Source organism: Aspergillus aculeatus, assembly GCF_001890905.1.
Source record: "Aspergillus aculeatus ATCC 16872 unplaced genomic scaffold ASPACscaffold_2, whole genome shotgun sequence".
Taxonomy (NCBI): Eukaryota; Fungi; Ascomycota; class Eurotiomycetes; order Eurotiales; family Aspergillaceae; genus Aspergillus; species Aspergillus aculeatus.
The window spans coordinates 2356585-2383344 of record NW_017962977.1 but is presented as its reverse complement, the minus strand read 5'-3'; the positions used below and the strand labels follow the sequence as shown (position 1 = coordinate 2383344).

Below are 26760 nucleotides of genomic sequence, written 5' to 3'. Positions count from 1 at the left end.
GGGGGGCGGTTGGGAAGAGATTACTCAAGAAAAGAAGAAATAAAGAAAGAACAGGTAAGGAAACTTTTAGCTTACCGGACCACCAGCGGGAGCAGGCGAGCCTGAGTAAGCCTGATACTGCTGACCCTGTTGCTGCTGAGGAATTTGCTGTGGTTGCTAGGAAAAGACTGCGTCAGCTTTGGGGGAGGAAAGATGAGTTTACCAGAGTCCAGAAGATGTGCAAACTGAATCAATGATGATAGTGACGATGAATGAATCATGGATGCGTGAGGGGCGACGGGATTAGATTAGTCACTTGCGTAGGGCGGACTCACATATCCACCGGGTGCTCCTCCAGGCTGCAGCGAGCTTGGAGGTCCTCCAGTGTAGCCAGTGGGTGGTGCTCCTCCATACACACCTCCACCACCACCACCACCACCACCACCAGGCTTGTTGGTGTTCCCGTCGGCTGGGCGGTTCATACCGTTGGCGATCTTCGACGCAAACTAGAGAGGAAGGAAGCAAGTGCAGAGTGCAGTGGTTAGTTCGAGTTCATGTACCGTACACCACGAAAGCAGAAGCAGGTTGACGTGTTCGAAAGCTGATGCAGATGATTGCAGGCCGAGCTTTGGGATGAGCGGGGCAGCAACGCGGGGCAGTCGAACAACAAAAATATCGAGAAATGGAAGGGCGGGTGGGACAAATAACTTGGACTCGAACTTACCCCCATAATGAATTGATGGGTTACTCCGATATTAATATCTGACTTTGGTTCTGGGGTCCGGAGAAGGAAGTGGTGGTGATGAGAGGAAGAAGGGAAAGGTTGTTGACCCTACAGCTGGCTGTTTGATATAATCCGATGATGTCGTCAGAGGGGCAACAGCGGAAGAGGAGTAAGGTAAGGTAAGTCAACTTGGAGGGGAAAGGGGGGAAAAAAGGAGAGAGTGTTCCGGGCTCCAAATGTTCACAGCCACATCTCAGATCGAATGAGAAGCCGCTGAATCAACACTAAGGCTGCATCAAGCCTTAAACGGGGCTTAGTCGCTTCGTGTCGAATTGAGATGACGACCGACTGAGCTGATTCCACTTCTGACTCTCTACTACTCAGATGTACTGTACCTACAGTCAACAAAACTCAGCCTCATTCAAAGTCTATTAGATTGCCCTCACTGGATTGCGCAACTAGTCATTGGTGCCTATAGAATTGATCTTCAGCTTGCAGAAGGTTATCGTGCCCGTCATGGCATAAGGCGGTGCTGCGTCCAGAATATTCTACTCCTCTTACAGATCATGTTTAGTGTGTGTACTGGGACCACCATATACATGGTCCAAGCATAATAGCTGGCACATGACCTGCCAGTAACGAAAATGCCAGTGATCACAATCTCATCCCACACAGACTGCAAAATTATCGAATCAAGCAAGTGTAGGATGGTAGTACCAGCTGACTGAGATGTCCCGGGAGTTTGCTTGTCAACCTTCTATTACTCGTGTGTCATGCAGACAGGCTGCATGTAGGTGGGATGTTTGATTATCTGATGTCTTTTTTTGTAGGCAATTTCGGCCCCACCCGATCGACCTGCAGTCCTACCGTAGTCCATATCGATCTATAGCAAGCATGATGGATCATGCCTCTAATCGTCTCGATCTCATTACGCTATCGAATAGAGCTAGGGAAAAAGTCAAAGGATACATCGAGAACTATTTTTCAGCAGAGAATTTCAAGCACGATTAGAAAAATATTAGAAAACAAGTGCCACTGATGTCATGGAATATCCTGACCCAACAAAAGCCAGTGGAAGAAAGACAGAGCTCCATGATCCTGCATCTTGCTTCTGATATCACCATCACAGCCTTTTCTTTTTCTCTCACGAGCCTGAGAAGATTTATCATAACACAAGGCAGGACTCGAGCCAAGCTGGACAAGTTCCAAGTTTCGCAGGTGTTGTTTCCTTAACACGCTCGATTCTGAATTCGTGTTTGTTGCCGGATTTGTAGAGGGTTAACACATTAACACTGCAACAAGCAGGTAGTTTCCTATCCCGAGTCCATCCCTTGCATCCAGCATTCCTTACCTGAAGCCAGTGCTCCAACACGTTCAGAACTTTGTCTTTCTCTTCACCTCAGAAAATGCGCCTTTCCTCTTCTCCTTCTCTTTCTCCTCCTCCTGATCTCCAGAGTCTCGCTCTGTCTACTCTTCGTGCCGGCTGATTAAGTTATTGAATTTACCTGCGTAAGTCAAGGTCCGCAGGTCCTATCTACATGAGCCTAACACATGCACATCCAGCGCATCTCAACCCGATACAGAGGAACCCGAAAGCACATATCTGAACAAGAGAAGCACGATGACACAGAAGGTCCTCCAAGTCGGGATCCTCACCGGAGACGAAGGCGCCCAAGCCATTCAAGGAATCTACCTTCCTATCCTTACCGCTCTTACCAACACATACCAAGTAGCTGCCATCTACAATCCTCCAAAAGATACCAAGCAGACGATAAACAGCACCAGGAAGACTTGCACCAACGGCCATTACACCAACGGTCACACCAACGGTCACACCAACGGTCACACTAACGGCCATATCAACGGCCATCACGCAACTGGCATGACTACAGCCGATGGCCATGAGAACCGAATCAAAAACATCGCTCGTGCATCGTCCGCCGAAGAGATCATCTCCGACCCATCTATCCAGCTGATCCTCAACTTCATGCCCAATGAGTACCACGAGATCTACACAGTAGCAGCTCTGGATGCTGGCAAGCACGTCATGGTCGAAACACCCGTGAGCCTGAGCATCCAAAGTGCACGGCGCATTATCGAAGCGGAGAAGCGCGCCCCCAATGGTGCTAAAGTGTTTGTGGCATGTGCGCGACGCTATGCCCCTTGTATCGAGGAGGTCTTCAGGAAGGAGGTTGCCTCCCTGGATCGCATCTATTACGCTCGCTGTCGAAACATCGCGGGCCCTAGCTTGGCGCACACGGCTACCGCACCGCGGAAGAAGCTCTGGACAGCCCTGATTGGTGCAGCAGCATATGGATTCGCATCGGAGGAGATTAGGAAGCAGGATAGTGGCCCGCAGCTCATGCACGGTTTGCTGCAGGAGATGTTCTTGGGACAGGAACTGACCAAAGAACGGATCGCGCTCTGCGAGTTTCTTGCCTCTCTGGGCTGTCATGATTTGGGCTTGATGCGCGACTCGCTTGGATTTCCTGATGCCATCTCGAACATCTCTGTGAACGAGCCATACTACTCGGCCTTGTTCCATTATTACAGTGGGCAGAAGGGCGAGCACCCATTCACCCTGATGTACGAGACGGGTACCGATGCCGTGCCGCGTTGTGATGCACACCTTGCAATCTATGGTGACACAAAGACTGTCAGTATTCAGTATGGTCTGCCGTACGCTCGTGGTGTGCCTGTGAAGGTCGTGGTGGAGACGGCGGATGAGAATGGGGAGATGAAGAGGACAGAGAGTGTGAGTGGGTGGCAGGAGACCTATGAGGCAGAACTCAAGGTGCTGCACGCCTATCTCACCGAAGATAAGATGGCCAAGACGTCCGCCCGCGATGGGCTTCAGGATCTGAAGCTGTTTTACCAAATCTTCGAGCAGTACGATCGGCAGTGTGGCACCATTCGGACTCCTCTGGGCTAGGCAATGGAAATTGGCAACACGCGCGGTTATGCTCAGGGTGGGATACTGTTTTAGCAAGAAAGTCTCACATGTAAGAACTAATATGCATACTTTGAATATTGCTATTTGTTTCGAAGACGAAAGGGGGAGTTGCATCAGAACAGCAGATTGACCGAATTTCTATTTACATGCTTCCAGGGTGTCTAAAAAGACCTCTCTTCTTTTTCTCTGTCAGCCAATGCAAGACATGTCTCATGAATAGAAGTTAAAAAAAACATGAGGAATTGCCGTTCCGCATCACTACCGCTTGCCCTTCTTCTTCTTCTTGTTGGCGCCACCACCGCTCTGAGGCTTAGGCTGGTTGGTGACCGCAGTCGACTCCTCAGCCTTGTCGTTCACAACACCGCCCTGTGTCCGCTCCGCAGCGCGCTGCTTGCCCTTGCGACCCTTAGGCCGGTAGTTCGAGCGATCGCGCAGAGGCAGCCAGCGCTCCGGGTCGGGGGTCTTACCCGGATCGTAATCCTTGGGCAGCCTCGACTTCCGGACCCGCTTCTTCGCCGCACCGCCGTCTTCCTTAAGGTTGGCAGTGGCTGACCGCTTGCGAGCGCCCGCAATCGCAGCCGCAGCCGCGGCGTTCGCGCCCGAGGAAGGCGCGATACCCGCTTGTTCGAGGCCAGCCAGGTCCACCTCGGCGATCAGGTCCGCAACGGACGGGAGCTTGTCGACCAGGGATTCGACCTTGGCGTAGTCGATGGGGGCCTGCGCGGCGACGTAGCCGGCCACGGCGAAGTTGTCGGCGGTGTTGGACTGGTAGAGAGACTTGAACAGGTCGCCGGCCTTGGTAAGGTCGGAGGTGTCGGTGGAGTGCAACAGGGAGGCGGCGGCCGCGCGGAGGAGGGGAGCGGGCGGCGGTTGGTTGGCGCCTTCCCGCTGCTGCTGCTGCCAGTAGGCGGCGGCCTTGGCCAGTTCAGAGCGGATCTGGACCTTGCGGCCCTCGAGCTTGTAGAGGGAGAGAAGCACGCTCAGAACACCCGGGTTGAATCGAACTTCCTTATCTTGCTCGGAGATGGACTCGTCTAGGAGTTGAAGGGTGGCCTCGAGAGTGGTGATCGCGGAGGTGGTGTTGCCCACGCCGACGTAGAGCTGCACGGCCGTGAGGGCCAGGCCCACGTCCTTGGGCCGTTTGTCCAGCGCTGCTACGATGGGCTTGAGCGCTTTCGTGCCGGATTCACCTTGAGCGTGAGCGGCGGCGTTGTACACCGAGAGGAGGTTGGCGCTCGGTTCTGTGGAGGGGTAGGCGGCTCGAGAGAGGGCCTTGGAGGTGGAGCGGATGATGCCGTCGTATTTGCGGACAAGGAGGTCGGCGGCGTGTGAGTTGCCGATCGTCAGGTGGCTCTGGTAGTCGAACAGCTTGTCGCTCTCTGTCGAGTCTGGAATCTCGTTGAAGGCCTTGTAGAATGCATAAGGGTTGGCCGAGGCGCCGCGGGCTAGGGTGACATTGGTTTGTGCGATCTTCTTCGTCGAAGCTTCGTGAATACTGCGGTCGAGTAAGCTTCGATTTGGGATAGTTTGACCAGGGAAGGTATGCGCACTTCTTGACGGAGATCTCCTCCAAAATGGACTGAGCCTCCTCGGACTTTCCTTGCCGAAGCAGAACGTACAGCTGCTGCACAGCAATCGGGAGTAGTTCGGCGTCTCTGTCCTCCGGGGTGAGATCTTCTGACGTGCGGCACAGTTCTGTGTAACGAGGAGGGGTTAGCAATCGTTATCGCCTCTGTATATCCTTTCTAAGCACGAACCCTTTGCTCGCTTCAGAAGCAGTTCTCCTTGCTCGAATTCGCCCTTTGCTATGCTCAAGCATGCAGCATTGTACACGGTTTCAAATGCCTCCAAATCATCACGGGTTGGTCGGTTATGGCGGACAGACTCGGGATATCCCTTCCACTGCAGCTGTGCATCCGTAGCCCAGGCATTGATGCGCAGATCGTTTTCCTCGTTAGACATTGAGGCTCCATCTTTCGACAGTTCTTCGTATAAATCGGCGGCGCGACTGAATCTCTCGGCGCGATAGCTCTATGATTTCGCAACTTAGAGATTAGCACCTACTGTTGATGTTAAGGTATGAAACACATGCAAGGGTAACATACGGCTTGAGCTTCCAAGTGAAGAGCACCACGGTTGCCAGTCACCTTGGATACTACTTCTATGGCCTCCTCCGGCTGGCCTGACTTGTAGAGCACATAGGCATATTCCAGAGCGGCCCGGGTCTTCAAGCCGTCACCAGCTTCCTCGAACACACGCAGACAGTCAGCGTAGCGGTCGAGTTTTAACAGAGCGATGACCTTGATATGCTGGGCATGCTGATCGGCCCTCGACTTGGCCAGTGCAGCGTTGGAGGACTGAAGAACTTCTTCGTGGTCATCGATGGAGGCTCGTTGTAGCAACGAACTCAATGACTGAGCAGCCATGGCGATGCCGTGTCAAATTGACCAACGTGTCACCCGGGGTGTGATTCGCAGTAGCCCAAGATGGGCGTGGTTTGAGGTGAGGTGATATCAAAAATTTCCTACTCAAGCGGTTCTTATGGATGTATGAATCTGAAGAATAATGAGCTGGATATGCTTGATCTTTCAAGTGGCCAGTCCAAGCTTGTGAACCATCTGTGCGGGAGTGTGATATTTCCATATCGGGGAATTCTGCACTAGAGGCTTAGTTAGGCGGCCGTAGCCCATTTCCCCGGCCTTTCCTCCGACCATCATAATCATGCGAGGACTCAACATTAGGACATTGATGAAAGCTAGTCCAGCTTTGTAGGGTTGTTGACAGCAAAGCTTCCTTACAATTAAAGAGAAGGAGGTGAAAAACATTCAGCCTGTGCCAGGCATACCTTACCACTTCATTAATGCAATTACCCCCCCCCCCCCCCCCCAAACTAGCAATACTATGTGACTGCTGTGGCTCTCAGATAGTCCGCCTAGCTCTCGATGAGGTTCTAGATCAAATGCCCCTTACTTTTCAGGGTCACTGAATGTCAGACAGACCGACATGCTTATCCAGCCTATGGTTCATACGCATCCTTTGAGTTGAGACTGCTTAGCTAGAGCGAGGCCATCTGAATACTGCGTGGCGGCGTGCACAGACAACAAGAGCCAATCAATCGGGTCAGATCGAAGAAATGCATTCTTATTATTATTTTCAACGGCTGTTGTCCGACACCATAAGAACAATAATAATCTCCTGCCCACCAAGCCAAGCGAAAAAAAAAAGACTTGTGGCCATGAAGCACATGACTGACTTGGACGTCAGGCGAGGAGGCCGGAACAAGATATTGTCCGGATTGTCCTCCCTACCCGGGGCGCTGTTTGCGATGATCCTACTTCGACTTGCAACAGGCGCGATTAATACCACCGTTCTCCTCTCTACTCATACAAGGGGCCCTAGGTTAACACATAGTTACCCTACACTCAGGTACTGTAGCAACGTGTTTCTTCTCTAGAGCAGTGTACAGTTTACCGCTTGGCGCTGCTGACGCTGCTAGAGTCCATAATAGATTCCTCATGCGGAACGCTATCTAATCGCTGTTATGCGCCGGCGATTCGTCATCAGCAATCCGTCGCCCCCGCCGTCCGTTTTAGGCCCTTCGCCCAAACGGAATGCGCGTCAAATGCATGGTTGTACCCAGGGGTTGTAGCGGTGCGGCCACATGAATAGGTGGTGGGGTGGGGGGGGGGGGGGGGGGGTTGGGGGTGGAAAGTTAAGTGGGAGAAAGCTGTTTCTTTCCCTCCTTCTCCTGTCCCGGTTCCATCCTAACCATGTGTACTCTGCCACCAAGAAAAAAGGAAAAAAGGACAAAGACAAAAGGGCAAGCTGACCATCCATCATCCCATCCCACGGTGCAAATGTGCACTGTGCAATAGGGAAATGGAGTAGGATGTTTGGGGAAAGCGCAGAAAGACCCCTAATTCAAGAACGTAACCCTGGGGAGACTGTCACTTCAGGGAAATCTCCTAGCACTGGTCTCTAGGCCGATCGGCCCCTGTGGACAGTGGAACATGTTGTGTGGCTGCTCCGTCCAGCAGGTGTGCCCTGATGACTTGATGAATTCTCATTCGATAGACCACTGGACGGCAGATGGATCGGTCTCCATCCACTACTCTCCAGGGCCTTAAGGAAACCAGACTGGCCCATAGTCGATCCCTGGGTTAGCCATTCTCCGCCCGGCCATGATTCGTTTCGTCCCTCAGTCAGATGCGGCCATTTTCTAGCCGTGCGGTGCTTGTTCTTGCTGCAATGGTATTTCGGAGCCCCGTTGATCGGCTATCAACCTTCCCACTCCATATCTTCTTCCACTAACCTGACGGTTAACCGGGCCCAGGATTGACGTTGTCGTCGTCGCTTTCTTTTTGACCTTCGTCATCCCTCTGCCGTCCTCGCCTGTCTCCGACGCTGCCTGTCATATCCTCCATCGTTGCGGATTTCAAGGATCGTTTGCTCTTTTCTCCTTCCTGCCTCGATTGTTATATCCTGTGTTTCCCGCCCTCGCCTTCCTCTTCTTAGCCGCCCGCTCCCGCCCTCCCATTTGGACCAGGCCTCTCCTGCCATATTCTCCACAGTTCTACCTCTTCCTCTCCCACTATCACTGGAGCATCGCGATGGTCTTGCAGTTCCATTGCGGCGTCTAGATTCAATACTATTCCCTTTCTACGATATAAAGTTACCGGACCCAGATGTGGAATAAGACTGAGGAGAAGCCGCGGACCGCCATGGGCGCCTCGTACATGTGGAGGAGAAAATTGCTGCGCTTTGTGGTCGCAGCTTGTCTTGTGACCAGTTTTACGATCTTCCTCTGGCCTGAGATCGAACCTCACCACGAAATTACGACTCAGACGATCTCAAATATCACCGTTTCCTCCGAAGTCGAATGCGAACCCGACTTCGATGCCCTCCAACGCCTCAATGTTCGCAAGCTCTCTCAATATGTCCGCCGTGAAATTGTCGCTTCTCCTTCCTCGAGTGACGTCGTTCCCATCGCACAAAAACTCGAAGTGCCTCTTTTCGAGAAAATCCACAAGGACCATCGGTTTGCGGAAGATAGCATGCATCAGGATGATTGCTTAATGCCTCGTCCTGTTTCTGTCTCTGTACCTGCGATCTTACCAAGGGCGGACGCATCTCACATCGACTTCGGCGTTGCTACAACATTGGAGCGTCTGAACGAGTCGCTAGACGCATTCACCCACTGGGCTGGACATACGAACGCTCGCATCTTGGCACTCATCGAGCCAGATGCACGGATCAATGAAGTCCTCACTAAGGCGGAGAACTTAGGTGTTAACCTCTCGGTAACCGAATCGACTGAAGAATACCAGCACCGATACTTCTCGTTAGTGCCACATTTGGCCAAGAATCTGCGGCCGCAGACGAGATGGACTTGTGTCATCGATGACGATACTTTCTTCCCTTCGATGACGGCGCTGGTACAGGCTCTGTCGAAGTATGATGATTCAGCACAGACCTATGTTGGTGGGTTATCGGAAGCGATGCCCCAAGTCGGAATCTTCGGTTTGATGGGTTTCGGAGGCGCTGGCGTCTTCATGTCTAGACCCCTGATCGAGCAAATAGGCCGTAAAGAGGTTTACGAAGATTGTCAAAAAATGGAATCCACGGGAGATCGCAAGATATCCCTCTGCATCTACCAGTATTCGGATGCCCATTTGACTATTGATCACCGCCTGCGACAGATCGATATGAGGGGTGATGTATCTGGTTTCTTTGAGGCTGCTCGACCCCCGCCGCTCTCCGTTCATCACTGGAAGTCATGGTTCAATGCCGACATGGCCAAGCTGGGTGTTGTCAGTGAGGTCTGTGGCGACTCGTGTCTTTTGCGAAAATGGCACTTCGGCGACGGCTGGATCCTCACCAACGGCTTCTCTATCGTCAAGTACAGCAATGACGTCCCCACGGGCGACAAGTCGATGGAGCTCACATGGGCCGGCGACAATGGTGCAGTCTTTGAGTCCTTCTTGCATGAACTTGGCCCACTCCGACCAAAGGATGAAGGCAAGATCAGCTATATCCACGAAGATGCGATTATCGATGGCAACCAGGTCCGCCAATGGTACATTCGTCGGGACCCTGAGCTCGGTGATAAGGTTCTGGAATTAATCTGGCGAAAAGAGTAGATGCGAATGCTCTACCTTACGCCATTGATTACTCTTTTTCAGCACATTCAAATTGTCGTCATATACCCAGCACCGGCCTGCTGCTTTTTTTGGACGACGGATCACGTCCCGTGCTTCACCGAGACAATACGTGGATCCATCCGCACGTCAGTGCGGCACACTTATAATTATAACGGCGCATAGATCATGAACGTTTTATTTCCCCTTGCCTTTGTTCCATGTGATCACGTGCGATCCAAGGCTAGAGCTGGTTTTGGCACATACCCATTATTTGTACAGGTTTTCGTTTATTGACGCTTAGCCGTCATAGTTTATGTATAGCAACACGACTGAACTTTCTCTGCCACGGACGGGTTTTGGTTACACTGATTATCATTCTTTGTGTTCGTTCTCTTTAGAGGCCCTGAAAATTCTTCCTATCATATTAGATGTCTACGTAATTCTGCCCTTTTTCTGCTTAGAACCGAGATTGTTGATCATGTATTTTATCATCAATTATAGGAAAGTTAGGTCTGTCTTGTTCATTTCGCATCGCCTTGAGCAGTGAGTCGGTTCCTAACGACGAGATTGAAGTCTATTGGCATAACAGGATATTTCACAAGATCAGTATCTCCTACAAACCATTATGTTCATTACTCGAGGCCTTTGTATGTATGTATATGTATAAGCTGAGGTGTGGTATCAGTCAAGTCCAAGCACAAAAACCCAACCAAATTCACCATGCCACACACCCCAGTCATTGCGGGGAGAAATCCCCACAACTATGCGAGTTTCACTTATGACGCACAATCACCGGCCCGTCCATTTCCAGCCCGAAATTCGATCTGTGATGCCAGGGACAGAATCTGCGACAGCGTGTCTCCATCATCGGGACCATCTTGAAGATTGAGGTTTTCCGGCAACGAGGCGACTATATCGAGTGCGCTGGTCTCCGCGTTCCACGATTCGGAGGGGTTATTGTTGTTGTTGCTGTTGATAGATGGCGGTGGTGGTGGAGGCGGTGGTGGTGCAGGCAGGGCGAGAAACTCGCCCATGGAGAGGGGGGAGGTGAAGTCGAGGGCGCCTTTGCAGCGCTCTAGCAACGTGGGGAAGAGGTGGGACTGGGAACCGCGGATGCGGGAGAGGGTGGTGAGGATTCCCCAGAGGAGTTCGCGAGGGTCGACGGCGGATTCGGTGAGCCGGTGAGCGGCTTTCGAAGAGCCGGAGCCGGAGCCGGAGCCTAGGGATCGTGTGACGTCGGCAACGGCGGTGCCTAGGTCGAAGAGTTTTTGTTCCTGATAAATAGAAATGGCGTGAGTGGGTTTTAAAGGCGTGGAAAGGGGGGGATGGATTCTGTCTCGGGGGCTTTTGACTCACCATGCCGATGCCGTGGGCATCAACGGCGTCTTGAGATGCTGCGCTGATGACGTTCATCACGGCCTTTCCGACCATGACTGGCAGGTGAAATGGGAGGACTGCATCATCGCGAGACCCGGGCTGGGTGGGGCGGGTCATGGAGAGCTTCCACATCATGGCTTGCAGCCACTGCTGGGTGATGAGTATATCAACCTTCTGGATCTCTGACACTCCCTCAAGAGATACCGTTTTGCAGAGACTGGACTGGATGGCGGAGGTGGGTGGGATCTCGGAAGAGCTGTCCACGCCGCCGGCGGATATCCAGTCGAAGAGATTGACGGACAGTTTTTCGAAGATGCTGATGAGGTTGATGAATCCGTAGGCGAGGATCGGGTCTTCGGAGCAGAGGACTTGTGGTTTGTGAATGGAGTTGCGTAGCATTACCGGTTTGGCCTGTTGAAGTGCATAGCCCCTAGTCATAATCAGACCCCTTCATTCTCATCATGCTGCGACATCATACTCGCTTACCTTTCTGTCACAAATAGCAGCCAGAAGACTCTCCGCCTCTCTTCGGCTTCTTCGACACTCAACTCAGCGTAAGTTGATTCGCGGTTCAGACCTAGCGTGAAGACCATGGAGGTAGCCTGACAAAGGTAGAACCAAGCATGGTCTTGTTTGTCTAGATTGCCGTAGGAAGCAAAGAGGAAGAATGATGTCAGGAGACTGTCCATATTGAGTTCTTCCACCACGTCGCAGTCTTTCCTTGCTCGGACCGCCTCAGCCAGCAACTCCTCTCCAGACATGCACGAGTGGCCTTCGGCTCCAGTCGGAAAATGCGAGGGGTCGGGCACAGAAGTCGTTCCGTCCAACTTGAGCTGAATATGCGTGGCTGCGCATAGAGATGCCAGAAATGCATATCTTTGCGAGGAAAGTAGCTCGGGTCGATGGCAGTCTCGCTGGAGCTCCTGCCTTCGCACTACTGGCATGATGGGAAACAGGTATTTGAGGTACACATTGACGTGAGCTAAGAGTACGGGGGCTGAAAGGCGCCTTGCATAGGGACGAATAATGCCGATTGTAGAGTCCGAGAGCGAGTTCGTTGAGTCTGGGGAGGAGACTAGCTCCGGGGGAGGAAGCTGGGCAAGCGGTTCCAAAACATCATTAGACAGGTATTGAGAGTCCGTTAATGTGAATGGTGGCGACGTTGGCGACCTTACCAATGGATAGGCCACGGTATCAGCTGTCCATTGCTCCTCTGAAGGGTACTGCTGTGGGTGCTGGTGAAAAGAATCCCGTTGTTGGCGGGATACCAATGGGTGAATCGGCGCAAGTGGATAGATGGTGCGAAATTTGGGACCCTTGCGCCGTAGAACGTCGCTGTAGGAGCAGGAGAGCAGGAGACGCTGGCACTTGTCGCAAGGAAGCTCCCTAGAGCATTTGATCTTTCGACGGCGGCAGTTATCACAGGCTTGTTTCGAGGATTTAGGCTTAGCGGGGGAAGGATGCGAGTCCATTGGTTTGCGGGGACTATAGCCGGATCGCGGTAGAAGATCAGCAGTAACGATGATGGTCCATGGGCATCATTTCACGTTGATTGAGTGATAGATCCAGGAGAGATGATGTTCAATCTCGAAGGCCACGCGGATCCAGAGATACATAAAGATCATGCGGTTTTTGGAGGAGGGAGGGAAGCAGCGAAGAACGGAAAATCCGGGGGCGCGCAAGCGGGGAAGGGAAACATGGCGCGAGGCACAAGGTTGGCCCGTCCTCCAGGTGGCCCGGACCCCGCGGTACCAGACCCTGTTGGGTTCCTGCTTGTTAGTCGATTTAATCTCGTTTCGTTTCCTAGGCCCAGATTCGCCCCTCAGGCCTCGAAGGTACCGAGAGGCGGCCCCTTCACCGTGCGAAACCGATTCAGGATTTCTCTACCGACTACTACAGAGTGAGTTTGAGTGTAGGCACCCAGACTAGACCACCCCATAAAACGAGAGACAATGTATTGTCTGCTGATGAATGGTATGACAGGCGATCCACCTGTTAGAAAACTCGGCCAGAGAAGGTTCCAGGAAATGTGCGCATTACGGTTGAAGACAGACCAAGACTCTGGGTGCGTCATTTTTATTTCTGACTATCCGGCCCCTGCATGTAATAAGAGCACTGGTATACCGTAAGATCTTTTCATGTGATTGAGATTCAGTCCTATTGCTGGCCGGTTTCTCCACAGTTCGGGTGCTTTCGCACATGTATTGGCTGTCGACTGTAAGGTGCACTTCGCTTCGGGAAGCCGAGCCAGACGCTGAGAGTGTGTATGCCCATTGCAGGCCGCTTGAAGGTTCTTTTTCCTCTACGCCAGACCCTCATTTGCCCCCAGGATCCTGCCTGGGAAGTGCCGAGGCTGGACCCGGTATTTTCGTTGTGTATGCGGCGATGCTGGTGTGAAGATCGGCCTCTTCACCGGTTGCTGTTTGGGAAGTGGGAGCCGTGCTGAAGATATTGGCCGGACGGACCGGATCTCAGTCGGGATTAGTGATGCCTGATGTGGTCTCGCGCGAGTGTAATTCGGTCTCTAGTGAGACTTAGGGATTCGTGAAGGTGAAGGAATGCAGTGAAAAGGAAACGATCGATGGCTTGTTTGGGTACTTTAGGTACTTCGCTTGCTGCGAGTCTCCACGTCGTCGGACAATTATCGGGGAAGTGACCAATTAGAGCGAGAATCAGGTGATAGTTATCAGGCCAGAAGTCTCAGGCATCCACCTGGCAACCAACTTACGGCCCTCCCGGTCTCTAACCGAGGGATTTGCCAAGTAGTTACCAATTCCTTAACACCAATGGTTGATCTTGGCTTCAAGGTTGTCTTCGATCCTTTCTCCCTTTTCCGGTCCTGCCATCATTCTTCGATCATCTAAAGCCAATTCTACTCTTGGCTTGTCTTCCCCGCATCAATCTAACCTGCCGGAAAGCCTCCAGTTGACTCTGAATGCGGGCCCGATCCGCCCTTGCACCACGGGAATTCGACGGAGCAATAATGGCTTGTCTGCGGGGGACAACGCATGGTTGCACAGCACCTCCGTCTAGAATTCCAATGACCGACTGCATTATGCTCCTACTACAAGGACTTAAATACATATGAGCCCGGTTCCGTGGAGGAACAAACCCGAGGGTCTCTAGCTGTTCTCATGCTAGCCAACCATAACACGACGACGGTGCTGGTTTCTACCTGCTGCTCGCCATGATTAATCTGATGGTAACGCTGGTTGGTGCTTGGCTCATGCCCGTGGCCTCTGGGCTGAGCCAGTCGACCTTATTCACCACATCCGCATCCGCCTCGTACGCGCAATTCACTATCCCGGCTGAAGCGGATGTGGGGGCTCAATTGATTGCCAACATTGATGATCCTCAGGCAGTCGATGCACAGTCAGTGTGTCCCGGTTACAAGGCCTCAAACGTGCAACAGAGCTCCCATGGCTTCACGGCACGCTTGGACCTGGCCGGGAAGGCATGCAATGTTTATGGGACAGATATTGATACCTTGACCTTGACGGTGGACTACCAGGCATCAGATCGACTGAATATACAGATCCTTCCCACGTATGTCGACGCCTCTAACTCCTCGTGGTTTATCCTATCAGAGGAGTTCGTACCTAGGCCCGAGTCAGGTGGTGGTGCAACAAATTCCAGCAGTGATCTCACATTCTCCTGGTCCAACGAGCCGTCGTTCCACTTCAAGGTCGTTCGCAAGGCTACCGGTGATGTCTTGTTTGATACTGGAGGTACTGTCTTGGTCTATGAGAACCAATTCATAGAGTTCTCGACATTCCTGCCAGAAGAATACAACTTGTACGGTCTCGGAGAACATTTCAACCAGCTCCGTCTGCTCAAGGATGCGAATGTCACCATGTATGCGGCGGATATCGGAGATCCTATTGATAGGTGAGTCCTCCAGCTCAGAAAACATACCCCGAGTTCTACTGACTTGTAGTCTTATAGCAACCTATACGGGCAACATCCGTTCTACCTTGATACGAGATATTTTAAGGCTGACGGCTCTCACAAGCATGCGAAGAGAAGTGCATTCAATGCCTCTGAACAATACACTTCCTATTCGCATGGCGTGTTTTTGAGAAACGCCCACGGGCAAGAAGTGCTGTTAAGATCTCAGAGGCTGACCTGGCGAACTCTTGGTGGAGGCATTGACCTGACCTTTTATTCGGGCCCTACCCAGGCCGATGTGACCAAGCAGTATCAAGTTAGCACCGTGGGCTTGCCAGCCATGCAGCAGTATAGCACCCTCGGCTTCCATCAATGTCGCTGGGGCTACAATAACTGGTCTGAACTTGCAGAAGTTGTTGCTAACTTCGAGAAGTTCGAAATTCCCCTAGAGTATATCTGGTTCGTCGTGTACCGTCCTTTGTTTGACGGGCAGAATGCTGATGTGTGTATCTAGGACCGATATCGATTACATGCACGGATATCGTGACTTCGACAATGATCAACATCGCTTTTCTTACAGCGAGGGTGCAAAGTTTCTCAGTCAACTTCATGACAGTGGGCGCTACTACGTGCCAATTGTCGATGCCGCGCTGTACATTCCCAATCCCGAGAATGCGTCTGATGCGTAGGTCGCCTACTCCATCTGTTGACTACTTCATTCTCTCTAACTTTAAATTCAGTTACGACACATATACTCGTGGCGCTGCAGATGATGTTTTCATCAAGAATCCCGATGGTAGCCTATACATCGGCGCTGTTTGGCCTGGGTACACTGTGTATCCCGACTGGCATCATCCGAGAGCAACAGACTTCTGGACCAATGAGCTGGTTCTGTGGGCCGGTAATTTGGCTTATGATGGGGTATGGTATGATATGGCTGAGGTCTCCTCATTCTGCGTGGGCAGCTGCGGGACTGGTAACCTCACTCTGAACCCGGTGCATCCGCCGTTCCTGCTTCCTGGTGAGCCTGGAAACATCGTCTACGACTACCCGGAGTACTTCAACATCACCAATGCTACTGAAGCAGCCGCTGCTTCAGCGGGGGCAGCCAGCCAGGCAGCCTCAGTCGGGTCCTCATCGTCCACTTCTATATCCTACCTGCGTACGACACCTACACCTGGTGTGCGTGATGTGAATTATCCGCCATACGTGATTAATCATGTGCAAACTGGCCACGACTTGAGTGTCCATGCCATCTCACCGAATTCTACCCACTCTGATGGAGTACAGGAATATGATGTCCACAGTCTATTTGGTCACCAAGGCCTGAATGCTACCTACCAAGGTCTGCTCAAGGTCTGGTCCGGCAAGCGCCGTCCCTTCATTATTGGGCGCTCGACTTTTGCTGGTTCAGGCAAGTGGGCTGGACACTGGGGCGGAGACAACATCTCGAAGTGGGGATCCATGTATTTCTCAATCGCTCAGGCGCTTTCCTTCTCTCTCTTTGGCATCCCGATGTTCGGAGTTGATACTTGTGGATTCAACGGAAATACGGACGAAGAGCTTTGCAATCGCTGGATGCAGTTATCGGCCTTCTTCCCGTTCTACCGAAACCACAATGTACTCTCGGCCATCCCGCAAGAACCATATCGATGGGCCTCGGTCATTGAAGCAACCAAAACCGCCATGCAAGTTCGTTATGCTTTATTGCCTTATTATTATACCCTATTCCATCTCGCCCACAGCACTGGATCTACGGTCATGCGTGCGCTCGCCTGGGAATTCTCCAATGATCCTACTTTGGCTGGCGTGGATACTCAATTCCTCGTTGGCCCTGCGATCATGGCCATACCCGTGCTCGAGCCGCAAGCCGATAGCGTGAATGGTGTCTTTCCCGGATTGGCTCATGGAGAAGTGTGGTATGACTGGTATACACAGACGGTTGTCGATGCAGAGGCGGGCGTGAACACGACAATCTCGGCCCCACTGGGCCACATTCCAGTCTACGTACGCGGTGGCAATATCCTTCCTCTTCAGGAGCCGGCATTGACTACTCGTGAGGCTCGGAAGTCTCCTTGGTCCTTGCTAGCTGCGCTTGATAGTGACGGTGCTGCATCGGGACAACTCTACCTTGATGACGGGGTGAGCGTCGATCCCAACGCGACGCTGAAGGTTGATTTTTCGGCATCGCGCTCGAGCCTGCACGTTTCGGCGAAGGGAGATTGGGCGGAAAAGAATCCACTTGCGAATGTTACGGTGCTGGGAGTGAAACAGAGACCCTCATCGGTAAAGCTCAACGGGAAACAACTGTCGAAAGTTCAATATAACTCGACGTCGCATATTTTGCATGTTGGCGATCTGCAGGATGTAACGAGAAGCGGTGCATGGGCTGAGGACTGGGTTTTGGAGTGGTAGTGGCGATGAATGATGACTCCTTATGTGTCTATGATGCGAGTATAGCAGCGTTCTGTTGAATAAATTTTATTTATGAGAAGCGATCTGCGGTCGGGCGGACCATCCGCCGACATTCTTTGCCGAGACTGAGGACAAAATTGCCAACCATAACATTGTCGACCATTGATAAATCGAGTCGGAACGACCCAAAGGGAAACATATCAACACTTCATCTGTCCAATGCGAGTCTGGGTGAAGGGTAGAAGAGGAAGGAAGCACAAGGACAAGTCACCTGCCGCTACCCAGGAGGAATTCCCTCAACCCCCTGACCAAACCATCATCCATCCATCCCCAACAAGACCAAGGCATTTGGACCCCAACATTCAAAGGTCCTCGGGCACTACTCTAATCTCTAACCTCTAACCTTTCCATGAGAATCCTGCAGGAGGAAATGAAGGGTCCAGAGAAAGGTCAGCTACTGCGTATCCACTTTCGTGGCCGGCACAAATTACAGTGTTGGAACGGGCCATCGTGAAACAGACTCAGGTTGACTTGACTGGGCAGTGCACATTTCGGTAAAATATAAAGCTCGCTAGTCCAGCTCAGTTAATGAAACACCATGGAGCCAGCTATTATACACAATACTGTCATGAACTATCTCTTATTACTGCTCACGGTCGCGGCGACCGCATTCGCTGCGACTCCGGCCGATTGGCGCTCCCGATCCATCTACTTCTTGCTTACCGACCGTTTTGCTCGTACGGACAATTCCACCACTGCTACTTGTGATACAAGCATCGGGGTATGTTTGGCAGGTTCCCGAGTCGTAGTTTGCCATGTGAGGCTGACATGTGTGCATAGAGATACTGCGGTGGAACATGGCGCGGCATCATCAACCAGGTAAACTTGCTCAATACCTTACCTCTCCTCTGGCGGGCTTGACATGTCGTTTACTTTAATGATGGCATCAATCAGCTCGACTATATTCAAGGCATGGGATTTTCAGCCATCTGGATCACTCCAGTAACGGCGCAAGTCCCTCAAGACACCCCTTACGGCCAGGCTTACCATGGATACTGGCAACAAGACGCGTGAGCTTCTCGCCCCTCGTTGGTGTGAGAAGGCGTTTACCCATTCTGAAAGATACTCCCTCAATTCCCATTATGGAACTGCAGATGATCTCAAGGCTTTGGCCTCGGCTCTTCACGCGCGTGGCATGTACCTCATGGTTGATGTCGTTGCCAACCACATGGTTTGTTGACCCTTATGCTAGCGGGAGCAGGCTATCAGACTCGGAAATGCTGACGAGATTGATTTAGGGTTACGACGGAGCAGGTGACTCCCTTGACTATAGTGTATTCAAACCCTTCAACAAGAAAGAATACTTCCATCCCTACTGTGCCATCACCAACTACGACAACCAAACCAACGTCCAGAACTGCTGGCTGGGCGATAACAAGGTCTCGCTCCCTGATCTGGACACAACCCGCAGTGACGTACAGACGATGTGGTATGACTGGGTCAAGTCGCTTGTCTCCAACTACTCCAGTAGGTTGATCTCAGATCCGTTGCGGCATGAAACGTGGATAACTTATAATCCCAGTCGATGGCCTTCGCATTGACACAGTCAAGCACGTCCAGAAAGATTTCTGGCCGGGCTATAACAAAGCCGCTGGTGTATATTGTATTGGCGAGGTCCTCGACGGAGATGCATCATACACCTGTCCGTATCAGAATTATCTCGACGGTGTCCTGAATTATCCCATGTATGAGCCTTGGTCATTATAATTTCGAAACGGGAGCTAAAAATGCTAATTCACAAAAGGTATTATCCTCTCCTTAGAGCATTCAAGTCAACAGGCGGTAGCGTCAGCGATTTATATAACATGATCAACACCGTCAAAGACAATTGTCCAGACTCCACCTTGCTGGGAACATTTATTGAAAACCACGATAACCCACGCTTTGCCTCGTAAGTCGAATCAATCATTTTCTCTAAGCAAGCTCCCTAAGCCATCCCTACAGCCCAGCTGACCCCACCATCTCTTCAAAAAGCTACACAAAGGACATATCCTTAGCCAAAAATGTGGCCACATTCTCCATCCTCGCAGACGGGATCCCCATCATCTACGCGGGTCAGGAGCAGCACTACAGCGGCGGCAACGACCCGCTCAACCGCGAAGCCACCTGGCTGTCCGGCTACAACACCACCAGCCCCCTCTACACCTCGATAGCGACGGCCAATAAGATTCGCAGCCACGCGATCAGCCAAGATGCGAAGTACTTAACTTACAAGGTGCGTCTCAGCCCTCAAAATCTGACAATTACCCATGTTTCTTGCCTTAATTAACTGTGTTTCTCAATGCCGCCTGCAGAACTACCCAATCTACAGCGACACCACCACGTTGACCATGCGAAAAGGGTTCGATGGCACCCAGATCATCACGGTGCTCTCCAACCTAGGCAGCGGGGGCAGAACGTACACCCTCTCGTTGACGGGGACGGGATTCACAGCCGGCACCAAGGTCACCGAGGTGTTCACCTGCACCACCCTGACCGTCGACGCGGATGGGTCGGTCCCCGTGCCGATGGCAAGTGGGTTACCGAGGGTGTTGTTCCCAACGGGAAAACTGAGCGGGAGCTCGATCTGTACCTAGTTCTTACGAAGGGTTGCTCTTCGCATGTCTAGATGTTCCTTGTATTTTTTTTCTCGGTTGCCGCTTACTAAGAGGTTGAGGTTGAAGGGTTGAAGACGGCGGAAAACATGACCCAATCCAAGGTTCTTGGGTTCCCTAGAAGACACAATAAAATTAGTTCCCCAGGGGCGAGAGGGGAGGAAAGTTGACACTAAGCTAGACTGCTGCTCAAAGTCGAATAGAAGCACAAACTCTACAAAGAAAAAAACAAGGCTAATGAAGCCACGTACGCACCCAGAAACCCTGCTTCTTATACCTGCTGTCATCAGTCCATATTCACATCGAGAGGACCCGTATGTACAACTTACAGTAACAGTAACAGTACTCTACGTAGGTCACCGAGCGTAGACTAGGGGTGTAGGTGGATGGGTGGCACTGACAGCAACGGATATCACGGAACGGACCGCAAGCCAAGGACAAGGACGGGCTCTGCTGCCAGCTACGTCACGGTTAACTCCGCTCTGAGTAGTATGTGTACAAAATTTACTATAATTGGTTTGGCAGGGTATTCCGTATACTGCTGCAGTACAAGGAAAAAGAAAGTCCAGGCAGGCAGGCAGGCAGGCAGGCAGGCACAGACAAACCAGACTTCTTTCGTGGTTCAGGCCCAACCTCCACCACCAGGCTTCACCTCCTCCTCTTCTCTTTCCAAGGCCACACCACCGATAAAAACCAACAATCAGGTACATGTACAATATAACCTGTTCATAATTCAGGGGGAGGGGAAGAGGGGGAATAACGAACACACGATATGGCGTCATGTTCCTGGTTTCTTATCTGAGCTACAGGAGACCGAGATTAAATTGAACCGGCTACCTTATCTTTTGCCATCCTCTCTTTCCGCGGAAGTGAGTGAGTGCATGTTTGCATGTGACAATGCAACAACCTTGAACTCCAGCCGACTGACTAGTCTAGTTAGTATCTCCGAGGCCCAATTGAACACCACTCCAGGACCCCCTCCACTCGGACTGGGTTGGTACCGTATTTACGGAGTAAATTCTCGAGCAAAGCAGGAAATGATTTCTATGTATACAGTAGTGTAACTGTACATATGTACATATTATTTCTCGGAGATGTTATTCTCTTTTTTTACCTAAAAGGATTGTTTCTGTTCATCGTACGTCATGAGTTGCCATTATCAGTTCGAGGGGGCCAGGGGACAAAGTCTAGTCCATCGTATCGCTCTTTCTCCTCCCCCTCCCCTCCCAGCGGACTAGACTACTGGCTGGGTTGGGCTGGGCGGGAGTTTCAGAGCGTTGCCGACCGATACCCTGGTATCCCGGCGACTGCCAACTCATTGAGCATCCCCTCGGGAAATGATTGTGGCAGGACTTCCGGCATCAATTGCTCGAATCCGTAGCCATCAATCACATTATCGACCATTGGGGGCAGGAATGAGGCCGTCTGCTCCATACTCATCTTCCGCGTTTCCCCGAAGGATGACAGCGGAGAGGAGGCTTTGGCGGCAGTTGCCGCTGCTACCGCGGCCGCGGCGGCGGTGGTGGCCGGATCGCTGCCCTCGGTGCATCGCCGCTTGAACTCGACAATCATGCAGGAGAAGCGATAGGCGATGTGATCCTCGTTGGGGGACAGATGGAGCAGGAACATCTGTACCTGCTCGATGAGTGGGTCCATGAGGTTGAAATCACAGAGGTTGAGAGCGGCATAGCCAACCATGAAATACGTCTGGTCGACGAGGCTTAGAGCGGAAGAATATCGGATCTGAAGAAACTTGGACAACATCAGGCGGGAGGTTTGCAGGACCTCTGAGGCGAGAGTATCGGAGCCCGGGCTAAAGCGCATGGAGGTGCGGTAAAGAAGGATCTGGCAAAACCAGAGGCTTAGCTCGAGGGTGAACTGTTCACCAGCTGAGTTCGTTACCTCGTTAGTTCCTTCGTAGCTGACCAATTTTCGCAAGACATGCAGGACCTACCGAAGAGATGGGCCCACTCGGCCCTCCACCGCTCCATTTCCTCGAATTTGGTATCGGCGACTCGCATTCGGCCGCCATTGCTCTGAAGGCGTAGTGTAATGAGGTATAGCTGGATCTCGGCCACTACCTTTGCGTCGTCCAGAGTTGCACCTGGGTGCTCCAAAATCCGTGGACAATGATCAAGATAGCGTGGCTGGATATGGAAAGGACGAGCGTTGCCGACCGCAAAACTATGCATAATTAGCGGGAAGAGCCATGTAGTAGAACGGATGGACCGCACTGAAGCTGCGTCAAGCAGTAAGTATTCCAAAGCCGGAGCTGTGCGGCTGTCTCGTTATCAATCATAGTCTCCGTGGGCCCATAGTTGAGACAATCAAAGGAGATGATGGCATGGTTGATCGAAACCCCACTCAACAGCCAGCTGTCCATTGGAGGCTCCTTTTGTACGGTCGCAGGCCAAAGGCAAAGCAGCGCAAGAGCTTGGAGAGACTCGTAGCGAAGCGGTGGCTTATCCCACAGAAGATTTACCACGGCATGTCGCACTTGAAGGTATATCGTATGTACCACGGATGTGGGGACGCCAGGAACATAGCGGGATGCCAGTAGACAAGCAGTATTATATAGCAAGGAATCAGGATTCCGCGCCTCGTTCTGTATATCGGAGAGATTATATATGGAGACATAAGGGCCGAAATTGTCCACGAATCTTTATTTCGAGCATCAGTAATTTGTCTAAGCACCGAGGGAAAAGGACAGATGGTTCATACATTTGCAACAGTTTGAGTGATAGTTTAGATTCTAAGCCACCCTTTGCGATGCCCTCGCTCAAGTATGCCGAGTTTTCGGTCTCACCAAAGAATTCCGATTGTAGGTCTTGGATGAGCCGAACAGGCTTGGGCAAAAATGGGGATGATGGGCTGCCTTCCGACGACGTGCCATCATCGGCATTGGTAGCTCTGGTCCAACACGAGGGAATGCCCGTGGGGGTTACTGGCGATTGGTCCAGCATTTGGCGCATCATACTCGTCATCTCTCTCATGCTTCTTTCGAGCGAGGTCAAGCGCTCCTCAATCGACGGAATCGCGGACGTCGCATCCGACCACATTGAGGCATTATCTTGAAAACGATCGGTCGTTTCCGGTAACTTGCAGTCGATCCTGTAGGAATTGACAACTGTTAGACGTCGGAGGCTCTTCAATTCACACTAATTACAGGAATAGAAGAACACTGGAATGGTCCAGCAGGTGGTGGATCTGCCTCTGACCTTAAGGATAGACAGCGGCGGCATGCATGGCCGCGCGGATCTAAATCGCATCTGGTTTTAAGCTTGCGACAAGTATGACAAGCCGTCATCGATCGTCGTATGCGTCCTTTGGGACGGGCAGCATCGGAATTTGACGCCAATCTCCGGCCATCGTCTGCCACGGTGACGCCTTTGTGCTCCCATGAGGAAGCCTCATACTTGATCTCGTCGGTGGTTCTAGTCATGGCCTTGGATGGGGCGCCGTGGTTGGTCAATTTGATCAGTTTGGTGTCAATTGATGAATAGGGAAATTGGTTGCGTTGGAAAGACAATTGAGGGAGGGATGAGGGAATTACGCGCGGGCCATTAATAGTAGCAGGGCTGGTGGAGAGAGGGGAGGAGAAAGATCGGCCTTTTTAAGAGTCGACACACCAAGACTGGGAATGCGATTGTTCTCGCTTGCTGCGAATTGACGACAGATAAATTGTTAGATTGGTTCTGGGTGTTCTGGGTGTTATGGGACCCGCTCCAGTCCGGTCTTGACCTGGGGTAAACGCTAAGTGGCGGAAGTAGGTGCGACCGGCCAATCCATGACCCTGCAGGTCTTCTAGAAAACAGAAAAAAAAAGCAAGCCGATGGATCGCAAGGAATATTATTCACCAGTCCGAGGAAGAGGGGTTGATTGGCAAGCGCTATGATACTTCGTGCTTTCTTACCGTGCACTTCCGACGTAAACCGGATTCAAAGTAAATTCCGCTTTCATTGAAAGGGGGGGGGGAGTGATTAGAGAGGGCGAGAGGGGGCTGGTTTGGGCTTGCTGGCGCCAGTGGGAAATTAAGACAGGCCCTATTAAGTCCACTGATTTGTTCGGCGGCAGTCCTTATCATGTACCCTAAATCGGTATCGGAAGGAGTTCCAGGATAAGAAGGTGAGTAAGGTATCCATGATCTTTCGGGGTTGAACGCCTTGGATAACCACGACCATGCATGCATGTTTTTCCTCATCTCGCTAGTGCAGGCCTTGAATCATCTTATCCCTTTGTTGGCCATTTCTAAGATTCGCGATCGCTATTACATGCTTGACTGTCGCTCAAGAACTTTTTGTGATGGTGGATGCCAGCAAAAGCCAAGGCCACTGCCGTGGATCGCGGGGTCAATGGATCATCCAGGGTAACCTGATAGGCATAGCAGCCATACAACGAAGGTAGATTTGGTGCCTTCACAGCGACAATTCCTCCGACTTCAAACAGGCTTCGCTGCAATGCAACATTGAGCACCTGCCAAAGCGGCTACCAGCGGATGTTCTCGATGGCAGGTGCAAGGCTATAGAGCTAGCGTCATCCTATCCTTGACTAGGTTTCCAGCCAACAAAGTATATCCGATGCAGGTCCATCGTTGTTTGTGCCAGGGCGCCCAGGTTCATTCCCTGGTAGTGTATCCCGTGGGGAATCCTCGGCACTGATTCGAGCGATCAGGACCATTGTGGAACTTCTTCATGGCCCACTAAAGCCCCTGTGAGCCGTTTGGATGTCGAAGAATCATACTATGCATTGCTCTTATCACATCATATCTGGTCCCGAGTGGACAATTCGGAATGAAGGAGAGACACAATTTGGCCGTAATCGACAGGCACCCGAGTTAAGGCCACAAATTGAGTGGGTCCCAGTAGTACGAGTACAGCGTTCCTAAGTGCGGTGGAGCTTGTGTTGTCTGTTCAAGGCTTGTCCTGGAATGAGCCCGTGACAAGAGGACTGGCGCCAACCAAGCACTATGATAACCGATTTTAGCATCGAAAGCTCTTCCAGCCCAGGGCCGGGGATTGCTGATCTGCGATCTGGTGCGAATACCTGTCGTATCCTCGGTCGCATCTTGAGATATTCAGAATCGTTCGTCGGAGTCGGAGGGAAGGAAAGAAGCACATCGAATCAAACTCATTCCGTGCTTTGCGCGCTGTCAAGCATCAGCTAGCGACAATTGTACCTCGGCCTCACGGGCCGTAGACCCTTTTTGGGTTGGAGCGCATCGGCTTGCAGCGCCAGTTCTAGAGCGAAAGGCGCAATTCAACCAACCACTGCCGCTACCACCGTCTTCCGTTCGTTCTAGGACCCATCTCGCTTGCTGACCCCGAGAAAAGTCAATTGGCAGAAGACAAAAAGCGGGGACGGGATGGAGAAAAAGAATAAAAACGACACCTGGCTATGAGATCCCTCGTACACAAGTCCACGAGTGCAGCAAAACTATCGCGTGGGGGAATGGGAGTAACAGTCGACCGAGAACTTTCGCCTTCTCTCTTTTCTGGGTTATTGTCAGATGATCCAGTCAGAAAGCCCGATGAATTCATCAGTGTTGGTCGGCTAAGCCAAGTTGGGAATTCAAGCGTTCCCCACTGGCATGATAATGTGGTTGCATCCGACTCCATGTCTCACATGCTATCATTCGATTTGAACAAATAAATGATGATGTGTCAATAGTTTAACGTTAAAATGATGGAATTCGAGCCCGATGATTCGAGATATGAGGCATTTAATTTCGCAGTCTATTGTGTCGGAGAGATCCGTAATCTCAAATCCTCAGGGCATACTGTAGGTCGGTAGTTTCTCGTGCTTATCGAACCGTACCTGTTGGCGGTCAGGTTGAGCTGGTTCATCAGGCTGATAAATTAACCGCCACCATTCGGCAAGCTTCGGTCATTGCCGACACCTCCTATAACCAATCGCTGGTGTGAGAAAGGCAGCTACCAGCTGATCGTCCAGAGTCCAGACACTTCGAGGTCAATTCCTTTGCGCAGTCAAAATCCGCCAATAAAAGCAGACAGACTGAGTATGGCAGGGATAGTGGCAGTCGATCGGCTTCAGCAGATGGTCACCAACCGCGACAGCAACCCGAGTGGCCATAGCCATTATAGAGACAGGAATTGAAAATCAAGTAATCACTGCCAATGCGAGAGCGATAGAGAACTGAGAAGGGAGAGCCGTGTTAGACAAGGTTGGAGAGACTGGGTGTGCTGGAGGTTGAGAACGAAGATTGATGGAGCGTCGCTGAAGCTGAGCCCGAGCTGAGCCTGAAAGCACCTTCCTAAACGGGTATGGAAGACACAGGACTCACGGGACTAACAACCGTGTTTGTTTGTTTTGCTTCATCGAAGAGAGGGAGGGAAAAAAAACCAACTTCATCCTGATGACTTTCCTGTCACTTCCAATCTTCTGAGCAACTGGCGCCGTGTCCATTATTTATAACCATGACCCTGAATACAAGGTCTCAAAATCTGGCCCGGCAATTGAAACACTCATGTAATGGCTTCTTGTTCAAAAAGCGCGGCAACCGTCGGCGCAGCGGCAAGCAGCGGGATTCGGTCGCCCTGAGTGGAGAGATGTGTGTACAGACCACACCTTCAGATGCAACCCTTTACACAGTAGCCCAAGTCCAGTCCCATC

At 51.7% G+C, this 26760-nt stretch overlaps 7 protein-coding genes across 7 annotated transcripts; 4 read left to right on the top strand and 3 right to left on the bottom strand.

The window, feature by feature from the left end:
* Positions 1–2324: 2324 nt before the first annotated feature.
* On the top strand, positions 2325–3713 carry ASPACDRAFT_1878783 (Gfo/Idh/MocA family protein; the record flags this gene model as incomplete). The annotated part of the gene is made up of 2 exons (XM_020198143.1): positions 2325–2505; positions 2650–3713. The coding sequence occupies 2 exons, from the start codon at positions 2325–2327 to the stop codon at positions 3633–3635; spliced, it is 1167 nt and encodes a 388-aa protein (XP_020060425.1). The 3' UTR covers positions 3636–3713.
* Positions 3714–3746: 33 nt separating this feature from the next.
* On the bottom strand, positions 3747–6242 carry ASPACDRAFT_75557 (signal recognition particle subunit SRP72). The gene is made up of 4 exons (XM_020204487.1): positions 5762–6242; positions 5414–5687; positions 5207–5351; positions 3747–5151 (listed from the first exon to the last, which is right to left on the bottom strand). The coding sequence occupies exons 1-4, from the start codon at positions 6080–6082 to the stop codon at positions 3915–3917; spliced, it is 1977 nt and encodes a 658-aa protein (XP_020060424.1). The 5' UTR covers positions 6083–6242; the 3' UTR covers positions 3747–3914.
* Positions 6243–8392: 2150 nt separating this feature from the next.
* ASPACDRAFT_21823 (glycosyltransferase family 31 protein) lies at positions 8393–9796 on the top strand (the record flags this gene model as incomplete). Its single annotated transcript, XM_020199066.1, has 1 exon — positions 8393–9796. The coding sequence occupies one exon, from the start codon at positions 8393–8395 to the stop codon at positions 9794–9796; it is 1404 nt and encodes a 467-aa protein (XP_020060423.1).
* A 776-nt stretch (positions 9797–10572) lies between these two features.
* Positions 10573–12645, bottom strand: ASPACDRAFT_22571 (putative C6 transcription factor (AmyR); the record flags this gene model as incomplete). Its single annotated transcript, XM_020199132.1, has 3 exons — positions 10573–11070; positions 11153–11603; positions 11660–12645. 3 exons carry the CDS (start codon positions 12643–12645, stop codon positions 10573–10575), a joined length of 1935 nt encoding a protein of 644 aa, XP_020060422.1.
* A 1573-nt stretch (positions 12646–14218) lies between these two features.
* On the top strand, positions 14219–17669 carry ASPACDRAFT_75555 (glycoside hydrolase family 31 protein). The gene is made up of 4 exons (XM_020204486.1): positions 14219–15061; positions 15119–15520; positions 15576–15746; positions 15802–17669. The coding sequence occupies exons 1-4, from the start codon at positions 14361–14363 to the stop codon at positions 17474–17476; spliced, it is 2949 nt and encodes a 982-aa protein (XP_020060421.1). The 5' UTR covers positions 14219–14360; the 3' UTR covers positions 17477–17669.
* A 435-nt stretch (positions 17670–18104) lies between these two features.
* ASPACDRAFT_1863780 (alpha-amylase) lies at positions 18105–20361 on the top strand (the record flags this gene model as incomplete). Its single annotated transcript, XM_020197826.1, has 9 exons — positions 18105–18257; positions 18317–18355; positions 18431–18546; positions 18599–18707; positions 18775–19003; positions 19059–19221; positions 19281–19427; positions 19511–19751; positions 19831–20361. The coding sequence occupies 9 exons, from the start codon at positions 18105–18107 to the stop codon at positions 20110–20112; spliced, it is 1479 nt and encodes a 492-aa protein (XP_020060420.1). The 3' UTR covers positions 20113–20361.
* A 1038-nt stretch (positions 20362–21399) lies between these two features.
* ASPACDRAFT_21617 (uncharacterized protein) lies at positions 21400–23572 on the bottom strand (the record flags this gene model as incomplete). Its single annotated transcript, XM_020199047.1, has 5 exons — positions 21400–22051; positions 22072–22314; positions 22365–22790; positions 22852–23241; positions 23349–23572. The coding sequence occupies 5 exons, from the start codon at positions 23570–23572 to the stop codon at positions 21400–21402; spliced, it is 1935 nt and encodes a 644-aa protein (XP_020060419.1).
* Between the last annotated feature and the right edge of the window lie 3188 nt (positions 23573–26760).